The sequence below is a fragment of the Antechinus flavipes genome, chromosome 1 (assembly GCF_016432865.1).
Source record: "Antechinus flavipes isolate AdamAnt ecotype Samford, QLD, Australia chromosome 1, AdamAnt_v2, whole genome shotgun sequence".
Lineage (NCBI taxonomy): Eukaryota > Metazoa > Chordata > Mammalia > Dasyuromorphia > Dasyuridae > Antechinus > Antechinus flavipes.
The window spans coordinates 263,285,725-263,303,588 of NC_067398.1; the positions used below are offsets into that span (position 1 = coordinate 263,285,725).

Sequence of the window (17,864 nt, forward strand, 5' to 3'; positions counted from 1 at the left end):
TCCTCACAACAAATCTATGAATTAAGTATAATAAATATTACTATTCTCATTTTATAGATGAGAAAAGGCTGAGAGAGATGCAGTGACCTGGTAAACATCACAGTATAATGAATCATCTCCAAGTCCAACTTTTCACAATGCTTTAAAGAAGGACGGTCAGCAGAGATCTAGGCATTAGGACTTAGACACTGGGGCAAGGTTAAGAAATCTGTGAACTAGGGAAAGAGGAACATGATTGCTGTAGGAGAGTTTTAGATCCAAAGGGTACATATAAAGAACCCCAACATAGAGGAGGAAAAATGTTCATCCCTCTCTTCTTTGGTATAGAATGCAGATGTGACACTCTTTACATATTTATCAGACTTTGTTGATATGTTGGTTTTACTGAAATACTCTTCCTCTTTTCTTATTCTTTGTAAAAGTTAGTGAATATCTGGGGAAAAGAGGAGGAAAGATATACATGGAAATGAAGATGATGTAAAAATGGAAGTTAGCAATAAAATATTATTTTTTTTAAAAGAATGTAAAAAGAGGAGGGCTATTCAGAGAGAGAAAGTCTTTGTTCCTGTCAGAATCCATTAAGTCAGGAGTGGGAAAGAGGAAGTAGGCACATGTACACTCACACATTTTTTCATTGTTGATCTTGTCACATTTGAAACATTAAAGTAGCCTGATTATTGGGCAATATGGTGCATCCAGGATGCAGAACAAGACTGAGAATCCCAGCAGAAAGAGTTTAACGTTTCTTTGGAAGGATCCCAGCTCCATAGGAAAGTGAAAAGGAGAGAGAAAACTGAGATCTTAAAGGGTAAGTGGTTTCTAGGTGGGTACTGACTGCTCATTGAGAGATGTTATAAAAACACTAATTAATACTTAGAGGGAAAAGGAGGAGATAGGATGATGCTGTCCAAAAGACTGAAAAGAAGTTATGCTCTGACCAAGAAATTTGGATCTCATGAGTTGCTTAGATAATATAAGACTGAAATGAATGCAAAATATCACAAATAAATATTCGGCAGTCCTAATAATTGTCTTTACTTCCAGGACAGTATAATGTGTATAATAGGTTTTAAGTTTATATTTTTGAGTCACCCTTCAATGAATCATTTTCCAGTCAGTTTTAAGCATTTTCTGTGGTAGAAGAAAATAAATAGTTGTTCAATACTAATTGATTTTCACAATATACTTTTCTACAAGAGGTCCTACTTTTTGAGGCGATCCTAAATATCTTTCCTAAGTTTTGTTTTGAAAGCTGACTCTCCTGACATTGTGAATTCATGAGATTGGAGCTTATAATTTTCTTCACCTATAATGGAAAAACACATGCTAAAGGAATGGTTAGATACCCATTTCATAGGACACATATTAACATGGGTGGGGAGGTACCAAAGTTCTTCCCCTTCTAGCACCATTTCTCACTGGATGATATCAACACAGGAATCAAAGAACAACCAAAGAGAATTAGAATGAGGTAACTAAGACCTTTCTTTTGAAGACCCATTTCCAGTGATTCAACTGAATCTATTTTTCCTAATCACATGGTTAGCAGACAGGAACCAGTACTGAATGTCTACATGAACTCCACAATCTTTCTCCAAGACATTTTCATTACACATTCTTGTGACTTCCCCTGAAGCAAATTTTGTAGGCTCTTCCATGTGGGCAGATGCTATCAGGGTGTGAAAATGGATATGCTAACTACTTTGATTTGTTTGACTTCCTCAACTATTTAGAAGAGCTGTGTGAGGACTGGCTTTATTAACTAAGATACAGGGCTGCCTGATATACCAATAATCCTTTGCAATGACCGAGAATAAACACAACTTGGATGTATGAAAATTGGTAACTGAAGCCAATTAAGTTCATACCATCTTTGAAGCAGCCTTTTAGATATTTGGTGCTTTGTGGACATCCTTATCTTCAGAAACTTCCCTAACTATTGGTTATAAGACTCATGACACATCCTGTTTAATGCTTTTTGGAGACATCCTCTTATCTTATTGTTGGTGCTTAAGCCAGGCATTGTTAAGACTGATTATAGCCAAGAATATATTCTGATTTGTGTAACAAAGCACCAAAAGTGGGACACCTGAAATTCCTCACTTACCCCTGTTTTCTGGATCTCCGCCTTCCCTTGAAAATGGAGTTCTCTGCCTCATTTGTTTCTATCCCTAATTCCCTGCCTTTCTTTGTTTACCACTCCCCTTTGAATAGATGTTCCAGCTTGCAAGCTACTTCTCAGACAATAAATGCATTTGTGATTTTTATAAACTAGAATTGGATTCCAACTTATTCCAGGTTCTTTTTGGACCTGGGGTTTCTTCCATTTTTAACAGTTCACAGAGGTATTTTTATTTAATGAGGCACTCTGAGCATGTGCTCCTTCCTGTTAATTTTCCATCAATTAAGTCAACATTCTCCTTTTCCTTTCTTTAGGTAGCATTTTAGACTATTTGTTCTTGAAATTCTAACTATGTTGACTTTGGAGTTATTTTCCTTGTTCTCCTAATAACCCTTCCTTTTAGTCTCCTTTATTGGTTTTTTTGTTTACTTATTAAATATGAAAAATACCCGAAGTCTACTTCTCTGTCTACATTATCTTCCTTAGATATTGATTGCCATGGTTTCAACTATCATTTTGATGCACCTGATTTTCATGTCTATATTTCCTATCCTGACCTTTATTCTGAACTCCATTCCAAAATGTCATCAGACTTATTTATTTTGATGTCTGACTGTCATCTCATGTCCAAAATGTTTAAAATTGAACCTTCTCACTAGTTTTTTTCCCCAGTTTTCAGTTAGTCCTAGGTATTTCATTTTGTCACTTTTCATTGAACTCTTCATTTCCCACATCCAGTGAATCACCAAAGTCTATTGTTTTTGCCTTTGCAAGATCTCCTATAATTTGTTTCTTTTCATTTTCAAGTCTTTATTCCAAGTCTTATCATACTAGAAGCAGCATTGCCTGGTGTATAGAGAGAAAGTTGGCCTTGGAACCAGAAAGATGTGGTTTCAGGTCCTTCTTCTAACACATATTGGCAGTGTGACTCTGGGTAAGCCACTTAATCACTCAGTTTCCCTAAGCATCTTTCTACAATTATAAATTGCAAATTAGTTATTGATTCAAATTGATAAAGGGAGTTTCCTATCTAGGGAGATTCCCATGCCAATGAAATCACAGATTTAGTCTCATCCCCATCATCTTAAATATAGTAGCCTCCCTAACTCCAGTTTTGTCCCTCCAATCTATTCTTCACTGTGACACTAAATTAATCTTTCTAAAATATCAAGAACCATATGATTCTCCTACTCAAGGCCTTCAATATTTCTCCATTGACAACAAGAAAAAGATTACACTCCCTCATTGGCCTAATTTGACTTTTTTTTTTTTTTTATCTAACTCCCATTCCCTTATATGAACCCTCTGTTAGAGCTAAATAGTCTTTTCGCTGTTCCTTGGACATATTTTGTGTTTTTCTCATTTTTAAGCTTTCTTAAAGTCCAGAAGGCCCTTTCATCTTTTCTTTGATTATCAAAATTTTACCCATTCTTTTAGACCCAATTTATATCATGCCTCCCTGACCACTCCAGGTCACAAAAAATTTGTCCTATGAACTTCAAAGTGATTTACAATCTTTATTTTTGAAATTTTGCCTTAATTGACTGCATTTCTGTAGTAGATGTCATATCTCCTCAACTAACTTGTGAGCTCCTTAAAGGCAGGATATTTCTTATACTTCTTACTATTTTCTTTACCTTTCCCTCCCCTTGGCATCTGGTCCACTCTCAATTAACATTTGTTGATAGATTATTGATTATATTTGTCCTTAACTAACCCTGCTTTAATTTAAAGTGGATGCCTGCCTAGATCTACAGTTAAGAATTTAGGGAACTGGAACAGCTAGGTGGCACAGTAGATAGAGCACCAGCCTTGAAGTCAGGAGGACCTGAGTTCAAATTTGATCTCAGACACTTAATATTTCTAGCTGTGTGACTCTGGGCAAGTCACTTAACCCCAATTGCCTCAGAAAAAAGAAATTTAGGAATTTAGGGAACAAGCTTGTGACTTCCTTAATCAATGTCATCCATTACTTTATAGACATCAATCAAGTGCTATTTTTCTTTTGTTCCTAAGTGGAAAACCAATTTCTTCTCATTCATTGCTAGAAAATAAGATGGAAGGAAAGGTATTCTAATATTGAGAGTTCCAAGTGTAGAAAGTAAAAAAGGGCAGTCATTATAGACACCAAGGAAGTAGTTATCAATATACATATTCTAAGTAGTGTTGAAATGCATCTTTGCCCTGAGAATCGACTCGTGATACGATCACATCCCTTCAATCAATACCTAAAGGCCATATGCAATTAAGGACTGTGTTTTGTTATTAAAGGTAGTGGTCACCCTGGGAGAAATTTTGAAACCCAAAGCAATTTTCAGGTCTGAGATCTGGCCAGACTTGGATAGGAGTCTCTGGGAACCCCAGGGGTCTGAACAGAAAACAAAATGTTTATAAATGGCACTCTTCCTCCTTTCATCTGAGGCTCTCCTATGGGTAGGTACTAATTAAGATCTGGAAGCGTCTAGTCAGCAATCATCAACATCTCTCAGTCTCCCCTACCTCTGCCCCAGGTCTCCTCCCCACCCTTCATTTTTCCCACTTGGAGGGAGATAAGAGATGGGAAGAAATGATGGCAGAAATGCTTTGCAAATATTCCTTTCAAAGAACATGGATGATGATAATTATAGTGTTTAAGACTTGGACCCAAGGACCTTATTTCCGAAGCTGTCAAAAAGCGCAGTCTGGACCTGTTAGTAGTCATTCCCGACACTTCTCAGCTGGAGTGTGCATTGGTGAGGTGGTGGAGGGGCGGGAGTTGTGTCGGCTCTGAGGGCCCCCGGGGCAGAGCTGTAGCCAGTAGGCGTCTCTGCTGTGCCGTCAGCCTCTCTATATAGAGATTGTCGGGGTGGCAGCTGCTCGCAGTAGCTAACCAGCAGAAGCGGGTCTTGGAGAAGTCCGCGAGCAGGCTGCTGAAAGCGGGCTGCAGAAATCGGGAGGCAGACAGCCGTTGGCGGACAGCGGACAGCATGAGCGGGAGACCGGCTTTCCTGGGCGCTGCGGAAGTGGAGCGGTACCTGAGGAGCTCCAGCCTCCTGCTACCACCCCTGGAGAAGGCCCTAGCCAACTTTTCTAGCGGCCCCGAGGGAGGAGTCGTGCAGCCAGTGCGCACCGTCGTCCCCGTGGCCAAACACCAAGGGTGAGCGAGAAGGGGAGAGGAGGAGAGAAAGAAAGCATGGGGAGCGGGGGGATGGAAGGGGAGAACGGGAGAGACTAAGAAAGAGTCACCAAGGAAAAGATGAGGAAACCAGAGTGGGACATAGAGGGAGGAAAGGGAAAGGCAGAAAAGTGCATAGGACCTAACGCAGATCTCAGAGACCAGCTAGTCCACTTTGCAGACGAAGATACTGAAACCTAGGTAGGTTAGGTCACACTGGAAAGTAGCGTCAGGGGTGGGATTTAAACCCAGGTCTTCCGATACCACAAGAAATGGGCAGGATAGGAACCCAAAAAGTAAGAATGCCAAGGAAGATGCTCTGGGGAGCAGAATCGGCAGCTGAAAGTGAGGAGAGGAGAGATTCCCTTGTGGAAAGGTGGGAGGGGACTGGAAATATCTTTGCAGGTTTAAATTGCTCTCTGGTCTATCTTGTAGTTTCCTGGGTGTCATGCCTGCCTACAGCTCTAACGAAGATGCACTGACCACCAAGCTAGTAACCTTCTATGAGGGAGTGAGCCCCACTTCTACAGTTCCCTCACACCAGGCCACAGTGCTGCTTTTTGAACCCAGCAATGGCTCTTTGCTCTTGGTATGTATGCGCTCCTCTGAAAGAGTAAGGCAGGGAGATAAGGAAATCTTTGCGAAACTTCTTGTAGGATAGCCGAGGATCCGAGGTTAGAGGGTATGAATGAAAACCAGCACTGAGTGTCTGATGATGCAGTTGTGACTGTGTATCTGCCTATATCTGCCTATGCCTGAGTCTAACAGAGATTATCTAATGCAAGCATAATTGTGTGTGTGTGCTTCTCTAAGGATGTATGTAAAAAACAAACAAAAAACAAAAAAAATAAAAAACCAACAAATCTGTAGCTAAAGGACAACTATATCAGTAAGAGACTGTATTCCTATGAGACTGTGTAGCTGATGCCTCTCTGAGATGCTCTCTTAATATGAGTGATTCTTGCTAATTCAGGAGCCCAGAATTTCCTTTTTTTGAGAGATATTCTTTCATTTCAAATAGGGCAGGTGGTTGTCTTATTTGAGAATGAGGAGGCCACAAAAGGGGACCCCTTACACTTTGGCCCTTACAGTTTCCTTTTATATGACGTCATGAGGCATTTTTGAGATTTCATTAAATGTATTCTTAGCAATTTACATAGTTATGCCCTTCATTCCCTTAAATTTCAGGTTATCAGAAGAAGTTAGGGGCAGAAGGTCAAGTACTGGATTTGATACAGATATGTTTTGAATTCTCCTTCCAAAATGTCTCATCTTTTATGTTCCAGTTATTTCACTCAAAGGGCGGACAGGTCCAAGCCCATACAACCTCTTTTTTTTTTTTTTTTTAAACTGGTATCTCTGTATCCTGTTTCTCCTTACTCCATTTTATACACAGTCATCATATTAATATTTTTAAAATATTCCCCAAATATCTGACAATGTTCCCTGGCTTAGAAATCTTCAGTGATCCCCCATTGCCTCTGGATTAAAATATAATTTTTCATATTTACTTCTAAAGCTCTCTAGAATCTGGCCCTCTTCCATATCCAGATTTATTTTATATTATTCCTCTTGCATATTCTCCCATTCATTTGAACTGGGCTATTCATTGTTTCTCCAAATAGACACTCAAAGAATATATTCCTCCCTCTCCCTCTCCAACTGTTAAAATTAAAACTTACTTCAAAATATGATTTAAATGCCAATTAATCCCTTATCCAGTTGTTACTTGTTTTTTCCCTTCTCAAATTATCTTGTATTTGCTTTTCTGTGTTCATGTTGTATCTATATGGTAAGTTTTAAACTTCTTGAGGACAGGTACTGTGTCCTTTTTTGACTTTGTATCCCTAGTGTCTTGTACATGTAGGAATTTATTGTTTGTCTAATTGAATGGAAACATGACAAAGGCTAGATCCTAAGAAATGGAGTTCTCTTAATTGTTCTTTCATGCTCATAGTCTCTTTTCTGTGTGTACTCATTTTACTTGTCAACCTTTTCCTAAAGGTCATGGATGGAAGTGTAATCACTGCAAAGAGGACAGCTGCTGTGTCTGCCATTGCCACCAAGGTAAGACTTGCTTCTGATGACAAGTTTTATAGTCAAGCTGTGTGTGTGGCGGGAAAAAAGATTTCTCTCATTAAGTTATTTGGCATGTAGGACCCAAAATGAATCAACTTGCTAATATAAGATTGAGCAAGACAGCTAGGGAAGAAAGAACAAAGGAAAAAAATGAAATTTTAAACCAATCAGAGCCAAGAAGGACAATAGTGTTTCCCAAACAATGTGAAAGAGAGAAAAAGTGTCAGAAAAAGGGTATCACTTTAAAAGAGAGAAGGAGAAATGAAGAACCTTTGAATACTTGCTGGAAACACTGAAGACTAGAATCTTTCAAGTCCAGTGGAGATATGCAAGGTGGGGGAGACATGAGAGATATGGGGGAAGGGAGAAATAAATGACTTAAACCTTCAGGAAACTTGGAGAACCAATGAGAGAAGCAAAAGAAAGAAGTGTATATTTTGTGAATGTGTTAAAATTGCATTTGGCTCTGGGCCCATGGGGAAAGGAAGTGAGGGATTACTGTAATTGTATATGAAATGAGGTAACCATGGCATCTACCTTGGAGAACTTGTTATTAATTACATATAAACTCACTTTAGTTTTGAATAATCAGGGGACTGTTCTGAGAATTTTCCAAGGTTAGGATAGGAGATAACCTAAACTATTTGCACTAGTACTTGACCAATCTTGTTGCAAGAATAGGATTTTCCATTGTATAGCACTTCTATTTTTTCAATGCAGATTTCAACCCAAAGGAAACTTCTTGTTTATTTCTTTAAATGTTTTCCCCCATCTTTTTTGAGTTTGATAATTTTGCTTTGGGAGAGAGGTGGTAGAAAACTCAAAATTGATCTCTCTGTTGGGTTTATAACAACTTGAGAAAGGAACTCCAAAGCTTCTCTACCTAAGACAATGGTATATATCAGTACATTCTTGATTTTGAACATTGACAAACCCTCACACACCCTGATACCTAAAAGTGTTCCCAATCCTCTCTGTTTCATTGGATCAAAGAAAGTCACTTAGTCCTGCTATAATAGAATCGTAGATCTAGAACTAAACAGACTTCAGAGGCCATGATGACTGGCATTCTAACAAGACCAGAGAGGGCAGAGGAAAGAATAGAGAGTCCTGGTGATAGAAATTGTGTGGTTTTTATAAGCTGTTATAGATTTTATTAAAGTATATGTTTTGAGCATAGTGATTATGTTAGCATGCCCACTATTCAGATAGGAAAAATGAGACACAATTTATTCCAGATTGCTTGCATGCATGGGCAAATAGTAAGTATCATCACATCACCTGATTTGCAGCCTGAATGGCTCTTTTCTCTCTCATATCCCACAGAGAAATCATCTTTGTAAAATTGACTCTTAATTGTCCATTCTTCCATTTTCTCCAACAGTTTTTGAAACCCCCTTCAAGTGAAATTTTGTGCATTCTTGGTGCTGGTGTCCAGGCCTACAGTCATTATGAAATCTTCACAGAGCAATTCTCTTTTAAAGAGGTAAGGCAGAAAAAGGTAAAGAAAAGAATGTGATTACATCTGTCAGAAGCAGTGATAATCATTACTCATTTTTTATATAATACTTTTAAGTTTTTAAAGCATTTTTGCTCCCCACACTGGAAGAATGGAAATATAAATATTATGCTCCTGTTTTTCAGATGAATCTTAAGAGAGATTAAGTGATTTGTCCTTGGTTACATGGCTAGTTAATCTCAGAGACACGATACAAGTCCTAGTCTCCTGACTCAAATCTGATATGTTCTTTACTGTACTTGATTGTCTCCTTTATATACATATATATGTAATATTAATTTACATAATTATATCAATATATAGTATAGTATGTAGGATGCATCCATATAATATATACTAATTGTATAGCATATAAGTATATAATAAATAATATATGCTAATTATATAATATAATGTTATATGTTATATATAATTATATAATATTTCATATAATATATTCCAATCCTTCTAGATACCACCACTCAATCAAACAATATATACATATTACTCCCCAAACATGATTAAATCAATGAATTACATGGAAACATCTAGAATCAGTAGATAATACAGAATGTTCCAAATATATTATTTAAGTTATTAAAGCTTAAAACTGCACTCCAATTTTTGGGGACACATTATATACTGCAAAGTTGTGATCTGTTTTGGTAGATGGGATACCCATACTTGTGAACTTTTCATGGATATTTTAAAGTATTAAAAGAAATGTACTTCAGTGTTTCTTAACTTTTTTATCTCATGGATCCCTAGGTCATTAAGTATATAAGATTACAGAGTTGCCGTTGAAATATATTTATCAGAATATTTTTAAAAGAATAACAAGAGGAGCTACAATTTATATAATGCTTCAAGGTTTGCATAATAGATTACAAACATTATTTTATCTTTACAGCAACTTTATTGAGTATCCCATTTTATAGATGAGATAACAGTGTTTGAGGCTGCTTTTGAACTCAAGTCTTCCTTACCTTTCCCCCCTTCTCATATCCAGCACTATCCACTATGTCCCAAATTCTTAAACTGACTTGCCATCCTAAATAGTATCTTGTAACTGAATGTGGGTTTTGCAAAATTGTGATTTGTTATCAGTAAATGTTTGATTTGTATTTTATATACCTATATATCCAGGATCACAAAAAAATTTCTCAGACGAAAAGGGATCAAAAGTAGAAAAAGTTTAAGAAGCCACACTGTGCTACCTAATTGCCTAGCAAAACAAGCTTATGGAATCCCAAGTTAAGAGAGTCTGGCCTAGAGTTTAAAAAAATGAGGCCAGTTTATATGTGACTGATTTCCAAAGATTCAGTTTATCTCTATTTTTTTAGTTTTTTTCTTGCTAGGTTCATGGAGATCCTATAGTTAGTCTTTAAAGTATGTGTATTAATAATACACAATAAGTTGTCTATCTTGCCTGGATTTTGGCTTTCCTACTTATTATTTTGAGGAGTACCAAATATAGCATCCTGCTGGCTAGTAGATCACATGAGACCTTATCAGCTGCTTCCCTTGATTAAGTTACCAATTGGTTCCATTTTTCTGACTTCATATATTTCAGTGTAATTCACTAATAATACCCAAACCTAAACAAAATAATACCCAAACCTAGCCTCCTTCTAGATACCACCACTCAATCAATAAGCATTTATCAAATATTTAATATGTATCAGGTATCACTGTCCAGATAGCATTGGTAAAACAAAGACAAAAAAAAAAAAAAAAAAAAGATACAGACCATGACTTCAAGTGGCTTACATTCCTATCAGAAAAGACTACATATATGTGCACACATATACAGGTTTATGTAAAATAGATACAAACTTACATCCAGGTATGGGGCGGGGAGGAAGGGAAGGGAAGAAGGGGAAGAATTGGAAGCTGTGGGGAAGAAGACCAGATAAGACCTTATTCTTATTGCCACATTCCATCCTGGCCCTGGGTACAAAACATTGCATGGAATGCTGTAAATTATCAAGATACTCCATCATCAACTACGTCCTAAATGAGCTAACTATGTGATCTCTATACTCCTTACAACTCTTTTATAAGTTGTGCTGTGCAGGTCCTTTATTGATTAGCCCATGTGTCTAGACCTGTGCTGATGACCCAAGAAAATTACAAAACATTGTCTCTTCTCTAGCAAACCAATATAATCTGGCTGGAGAGATAAAAGTCATGCAAAGTAAAAGATTTGAAAACAATACAAAATAGGTTATATCAAATGCTAAATTATGTGACATAGACTAGAAATGGTAAGTTTCTGAACCCCTTTGATATAGCAGAAAGGACATCTTTTTTTAAAAACAAGAATAATAATAGCATTTGTATTTTGTTTTTCGGTCGTTTTTTAGTTGTGTCCAACTCTTCATGACTCCATTTAGGGTTTTCGTGGCAGATACTGGAGTGGTTTGCCAGTTCCTTCTCTAGCTCATTTTGCAGATGAGGAAACTGAGGCAAGTAGGGTTAAGTGATTACCCAGTAAGTATCTGAAGCCAGATATGAACTCAGGCCTTCCTGATTCCAAGCATGGTACTCTATCCAATGTGTGTGGCACAATGCTAGCTGCTCTAGCATTTATATAGCACTTTAAATTTTTCAAAGCATTTTACATATTACATTTGATCCTTACTACAACCTTGTGAAATAAGTGCTATTTCCTCTTTTAATGTAAGAGGAAAAATGAAGTTGAAAGAGATGATGACTTGCTCAGAGCTAGAACAACCAGAAAGCATCTGAGGCAAGACTTGAATTCAGGTCTTCCTGATTCCTTATCCAGTGGAATTATACCATTTCTTTGCCCTAGACTGTTCCCTTTATCAAATACCTATTTACCTTACTAAGTAATTCCATCCACTTTGAAATTATCTTGTATATAATAATAATAATAATTATAGCAGTGCTGCTTACTCTTTTTCAGGCCCACTGTGCTTGAGTGCTTTACTACTATTATTTCATTTGTTCCTCACAGCAACTTTGGACAGTATTAGTATCCCCATTTTTAGAATTGAGGAAACAGAAGCGGAGATTTGCGAGTTACTTAAATTTGCCTGGGGTCATCTCACAAGTGTCTGAGTTTATATTTGAACTCAGGTCTGATTTGTATGTTGCCCTTACCCATTAGAATGTAAGCTTCTTGAAGGCTATTTTTGCCTTTTTTTCTGCACCCCCGTAGCTTAGCACAGTACTCGGCACATGGTAAGCAACCCATAGATGTTTCTTCTTTTCTTTAATAATCTAGACAACCATGTCTCCTGCTTCTTCTACAGAAAGCACTGTTTTCTAACCATCCTTGGAATTTGCATGATTGCCAAAAAGTGTGACTGTTTATAATTCTACTTTGCCATTCTGGTTAAAGGTCAGGATATGGAATCGCACCAAGAAGAATGCTGAGAAATTTGCTCAGACAGTGAAGGGAGATGTACGAGTCTGCTCATCTGTCCAGGAGGCAGTAACAGGAGCAGATGTGATCATTACTGTCACCATGGCAACAGAACCCATTTTATTTGGAGAATGGGTGAAGCCAGGAGCCCATATCAATGGTAGGCAACCTGGCTGAGATAGTTAATTTTTTAAATAGAATATAAATAGAGTCCCTAGGGGAGGGATGGAAGGGATTGGGGTTGACAAATAGCATAAAAACTCTTCACCATATAATTTATTGAGTCACTAAGGTTAGGATAATAAGGTATCAAAAATGTAATGCATTGCATATCAGAACTAACTTTGACCCTGAATGCTACAAGTAAGATTAAGACACTGCAACATGCTAGTTTAGAAAAGCTTTGAAAGAAAAGTCCAAGCAAATCTTTAAAGTTACTTGAAGTCAAAGGGCCTAGGACAGAAGAGTCAGATCAGGGGTTATTTGTTCAAGGACATAAAGGTTCAAGCATATAAAGTGATGACTTATTGAAGTTAGATTTCAAACCAGGAAATTAATTTAGAGTGTGGATTCTTAATCTCTTTTGTTAAACTATGTCTAATTAACTATGACATATAAGACCCTTTTGGTAATCTGGTGAAGCCCATAGACCCCTTCTCAGAATAATGTGAGGTGCCTACAGTCATATTTGAAAGAAAGGCTAAAATACATCAGTTATAGATAAGTGAAAATTAAAGATGTATTTTTTTCCATCCAAGTTCATGTCATTGCTTTTTCACATCTTCTGTGTTCTTAGGGCTATTAAATTCCATTTAATGTGTTTTTGGGGTTGGGAGTCACCAAGGGTTCTGCTTTATTGTTTTTGATGGGTTTTCTTAACTGTTGTTTTGTTTCGTATTGTATTTAGCTGTTGGGGCCAGCAGACCTGACTGGAGAGAACTGGATGATGTAATTATGAAGAATTGTGTGCTGTATGTAGATTCCCGTGAAGGAGCCCTCAAGGAGTCTGGAGATGTTATATTATCTGAGGTAAAGTTCTTTCTTTTATTTTTGAGCTTAGAGTATCCACTTTCAGAGTATGTGGGGTGCTCAGAAGAATTAGTATTTATGGTGTGAGTTCTTGACAAACCCCTTTCAGGGCTGCTCACCACTTTTGGTGTCCACTTGATTCATACTATTCTCATCTGTGACTCTGATGGGGTATGGAGGTATAGAAGTGCTGAACCCTGCCAAAAATATGTTGAGGTTTCAGGACTCTTCCTGTATAGTCCACTAATGTTGGAGAGGGGGTTGAACCCAAAAATATGTTGGGATTTCAGGCCAGTGTTGCAGTCTCTCAAAAGAATTTGTAGGTTTAGACCATCTCCAAATTAAGAGGTAAATATTTTATTATTATTTCAGGCAATCTAAGTTCCAAAAGGTAGTTAGCCATTGTGACTCTTAGGAGTTAGCCATTGTCAGGGCTAACCCTAAAAGGAATTATGAAAGGAGTGGGAAATATAACCTTGAGAATTGATATTGATAAGGTGAATGGTAGTGAAGGTATGTGAAAATTGGGGTGGGGAATCCCCTCTTGTTGGCACAGGTCCAATGCAAAAAAATGCACAAACTTGAAAAGTCTGTATGGCAAAAGGGATTTATTGTTGGGAAGGAGAAGCCAGCCACTAGGAAGACAGACTTCTTAGTGGGTAAAAAGGTCCTGTTAGGGAAATAACAAAGATTAATACTGAGAAGAGGGCAAGAGTCCTGGTAGGCAGCTTTGCCAAGAAGAGAGCTCCATTGGCAAAGCATAATCCTGTTTCGGACTTCTGCAGGGATTTGGTGTTCAGAGTTGTCTTTTGTTATTAGTCTGAGGCTTGCATTCAAAATTGAATGAGATTCCTTCAATGTTGTCAATGCCCAGAGCTTAGATTTCTAGTTGAAAAGAGATAACTTATCTTGGAGTTTAGAGCCATTCAATAGGCTATCAGGGCGAGATCTACAACTGAATGAGACCGATTAACTTGGGGAGAGCGTCGTCTGGGAAAAGCATGTGAAGACTTTTCCTAGCAGAATAGGCAGAGGAGAACAATTTATTGAAACAACTTTGAAGGTGGCTGAAACAGGTGCTGTGGACCGTTTAGAGCTTGTTGTCAGACATTGAAGACACTTTCCTTTCTTTCTCCTCAATGGCCATGGGAGGACAGCCAAATACTGGTTTACTCTGCTACCCCTACTGAGACAGATCTAATTTAATCACTGTATGGTTATGTCATAGGCTGAAATCTTTGCAGAGCTGGGGGAAGTGGTGAAAGGAGTGAAGCCAGCCCACCGTGAGAAAACTACAGTGTTCAAATCTTTAGGTAAGAGTCATCACCCTTTGAATGCAAATATAACCAGAAAATATGGTGGTTTGCCCAGTGGTAGAAATGGAAATAACTCCTCTGGAAACTGGAGTTAATTATTAGAAATGTATATGATATTTATTAATAAAAATTTAATATAATTGCATGACTTATGTACTAGAGGGAGCCAGAAGGGCAGATTCTTTTCATTTTAAATGTAGGAACAAAGGGAACTAAGGTAAGTGGCAAATTTCCAGGCTGAACATGCATTTATACTTGCATACATCTAGCCTCTGATACTTATGAGCTATATGACCTGGAGAAATTATTTAACCTTGGTTAAATGCCTCCATATTCTCATCTATAAAATGGGGATAATAATAACAAGGGCTGTTGTGAAGATAAAATGTTGTGAAAAAAAAATGTGAAGAAAAAAAAGAAAAATAATGATAAAGTACTTAGCAGAGTGCTTGGTACATAGTTAAGTACTACATAAATATTAGGTATTATTATTATTGAAAATCTCCAGAAGCTCAATGAAGGGCAAATAGTAAAAAAAAAAAAAAAATAGTCTCTCCTTTTGCTTTTTGACCATAATTCCCACCCCACTCCCCCTTTCCCTAATTCCTCTCCTCCCACGCTGACAATACTTCTATCCTGGAGATTCCTGTGGAGAAGACCATATTGCCCTTTGAGTAGTGGAGGAGACAGATCCAAATAAACAATGAGATTTTTATGTCCTGATCTATTTTCATTTAGTGAAAAGAAGTCTAGGTTTGCACTGGGTTCAGATCTTAGCTGGACTTTTACTTTCTAGATGACCTTAGAACAAATTACTTGATCTCTATAAGTCTCATGTTCTTCATCTATAAAATAGGGATAAAAATGCCTACAAAATGCCCATCAGTAACATCTATTTATAGAGTTTGTATTTATAGACTTTGTATTAGGGGAGACTTTGATTTGAATCCAGCTCCAGGCAAGATGATCCTGAACAAGTCACTAAAGCCTTCAATTTCTTATCTGTAAAATGGGAATAGTAATGACTATAGTATTGTGGTGAAGATCAAATAAGATAACATATGTAAAGTTTTTGCAAAAATTAAAATGCTATAAAAATGTTGGCTTTTATTATTATTGTTGTTCTTATTATTATAACTTTCTCACCTACCTGCTTTGCCTTGGCCAGATAGGTATCTGTTATGAGACATACAAATGCAGCCTAAATATAGCAGGGTTTGGCTAATGGATACTACTTCCAAGCCAAACATGATATTCTAATGCATACAGCAAACTTTTAGGAGTAGAACTTGGCAATATCCACAAAAGAGGCAAAACAGTGAAGCCAAGGGTAAAATCTTCTGAACTCTAGTTCTTTTCCCCAGACATTTTGCTGTTAGGGTTAAAGCTTGTATCCATTGGTTGGCTCCTTCCCTAAAAAAACAAACATTTATTAGTTACCTTCTTTTCTGTAAAGCAGAAAGAGATAAAAGAACTTGGTCCCTGTCCTCAAGGACCTTTTTTTCCAGTTTGGAAGATAATACATGTACTCAAATAATTATAAGGGAGCATATAAAATGTTCCATATGAGTAACATAGAGGAGTATTCCAAGAATTCCGAGAAGAAAAATAGGGTTGGTGTGGTTAGGAAACCTGTACCTGAAAGAATAGCTTGGATTTCAAGTGACTGACACTTCCTACATAGGCATAGTGAGGAATAAATTTTCTAAACTCATACTATATAATAAATCCAGTGGCCAATAAAATGTGATTTTGCCAGGATAATCAGATGAAATACTCACCTACTCATTGCAGGAATCTGCCAGACACTCCTGAACTTCTCAGTCTTAATTCTATTCCAAGATCTTAGTCCTAGCTAGTGAGAAGTATTGGATTTCTTTCATCTGGTTTTGTCTAGTTAACAGCAATGACAGAAATAGTAATAATCACTTAGCCTTCAGAAATTAAGACCTGGTTGAGCATGGGTTTTTTTGTTTGTTTGTTTGTTTGTTTTTAAGGAAACAGAATTGGTCAAAGATTAATTGGATTTTTTTTCCCATTCCAGGAATGGCAATAGAAGATACAGTTGCAGCAAAATTGGTCTTTGATTCTTGGTCCTCTGGTAAATGAAACAGAATACCTAACATTGAGATGCTGCAGCATTAAGACCCATTATTGCTTATATTCTCCCATAATTTCTCATGGGGGAATGTACTTTTGCACTTAATATTACCTGCCTTAAAAAGCCAACTAGCCATCTTTAATTTGTTGTGAAAAAAACTTACAGTATTGTGTATTTCCTTTCTTCTGCCTTATTGTATCTTATAGCATTCTTTGCCAATAGATATTATTATCTTTATTTCCCTTAAATAAAGAGTTTGCCAGTCCTTATTTGTTTGCTGCATTTCTTGTCTATTGAAGTCATGGAAGCTAAATATTTGTTCTTCTCTTTGGAAGATGGCAGAGAGCAAAGGTCAACAAAAACACAATTATAGTCTAACAGAAATTTTCCCAATGAAAGCATCATAGAACCACAGATACTAAAGCCTTGAGGAGTAATCTTTCTACATTTATCATGTTAGATGGTAAAACTTTGAAGTCTCACATGAAGGAAAAACCTATGGTGGAGGAAGTAAAGCATTTGATTTTTCTGTCTTTCTTTTTTTTTTTAAAGAAATCTTATGACAATATTCATAACCTCATCTGGGGAGGCCACATGATATGTAGTAGAAAGAATGCTGGATTTGGTGTCAGAGGAGGATTCATAATTTGACTCTGTAACTCCCTGTATGACTGTGTACAACTTGTTTAACTTTTTTGGGCATTAGTTTTCCCATCTGTAAAAAGAATGAGTTGAACTGAATGTCCTTTAAAGTCCTTTTCAGCTCTAAATCTTAAGAGTTTATGATCACAGAAATAGTGGATAGAGTATGAGTCCTGAAGTTAGGAGGATCTGAGTTCAAATCTAGTCTCAGACAATCTAGCTGTGTGACCCTGGGAAACTCATTTGACCCCAATTGCTTCAGGAGGGGAAAGAGTTTATGATCAGTTTTGCTTAGGATGAGTAAGCTTCCTACTAGCCATATGGCAAGTCATTTAACTTGTGTTTAAACTTAGTGTTTAAATTTGTGTTTAAAATAGAGTTAAGAATACTTATACTACTCATCTCACAAGGTTATTGTTAAAGTGTTTTACAATGAATTGTAGAGTTAATTTGTCTTTTGATCATGAATCAATCAACAAATATTTATTAAGTGTCTAGGTCCTATGCTAGCCCCTGCGCAAGCAGTCAA

At 37.1% G+C, this 17,864-nt stretch overlaps 1 protein-coding gene across 2 annotated transcripts; it reads left to right on the forward strand.

Annotated features, from left to right (window-relative positions):
• The first annotated feature begins 4,924 nt into the window (after window positions 1-4,924).
• Window positions 4,925-16,962, forward strand: CRYM (crystallin mu). 2 transcript variants are annotated; one of them, XM_052001297.1, is made up of 8 exons: window positions 4,925-5,258; window positions 5,712-5,865; window positions 7,281-7,343; window positions 8,740-8,841; window positions 12,224-12,407; window positions 13,155-13,276; window positions 14,505-14,589; window positions 16,637-16,962. In XM_052001297.1, exons 1-8 carry the CDS (start codon window positions 5,089-5,091, stop codon window positions 16,699-16,701), a joined length of 945 nt encoding a protein of 314 aa, XP_051857257.1. In that variant the 5' UTR covers window positions 4,925-5,088; the 3' UTR covers window positions 16,702-16,962. The 2 variants fall into 2 exon arrangements, with proteins under 2 accessions (XP_051857257.1, XP_051857266.1); XM_052001306.1 differs by lacking the exon at window positions 4,925-5,258 and adding an exon at window positions 5,373-5,477.
• The last annotated feature ends 902 nt before the right edge of the window (window positions 16,963-17,864 follow it).

Coding starts and splice junctions, on each gene's coding strand:
- CRYM (XM_052001297.1), top strand. CDS start 5,089: ATGAGCGGGAGACCGGCTTTCCTGGGCGCTGCGGAAGTGGAGCGGTAC. Junction 5,866..7,280: donor GCAATGGCTCTTTGCTCTTG/GTATGTATGCGC, acceptor CTTTTCCTAAAG/GTCATGGATGGAAGTGTAAT. Junction 7,344..8,739: donor TGTCTGCCATTGCCACCAAG/GTAAGACTTGCT, acceptor TTTCTCCAACAG/TTTTTGAAACCCCCTTCAAG.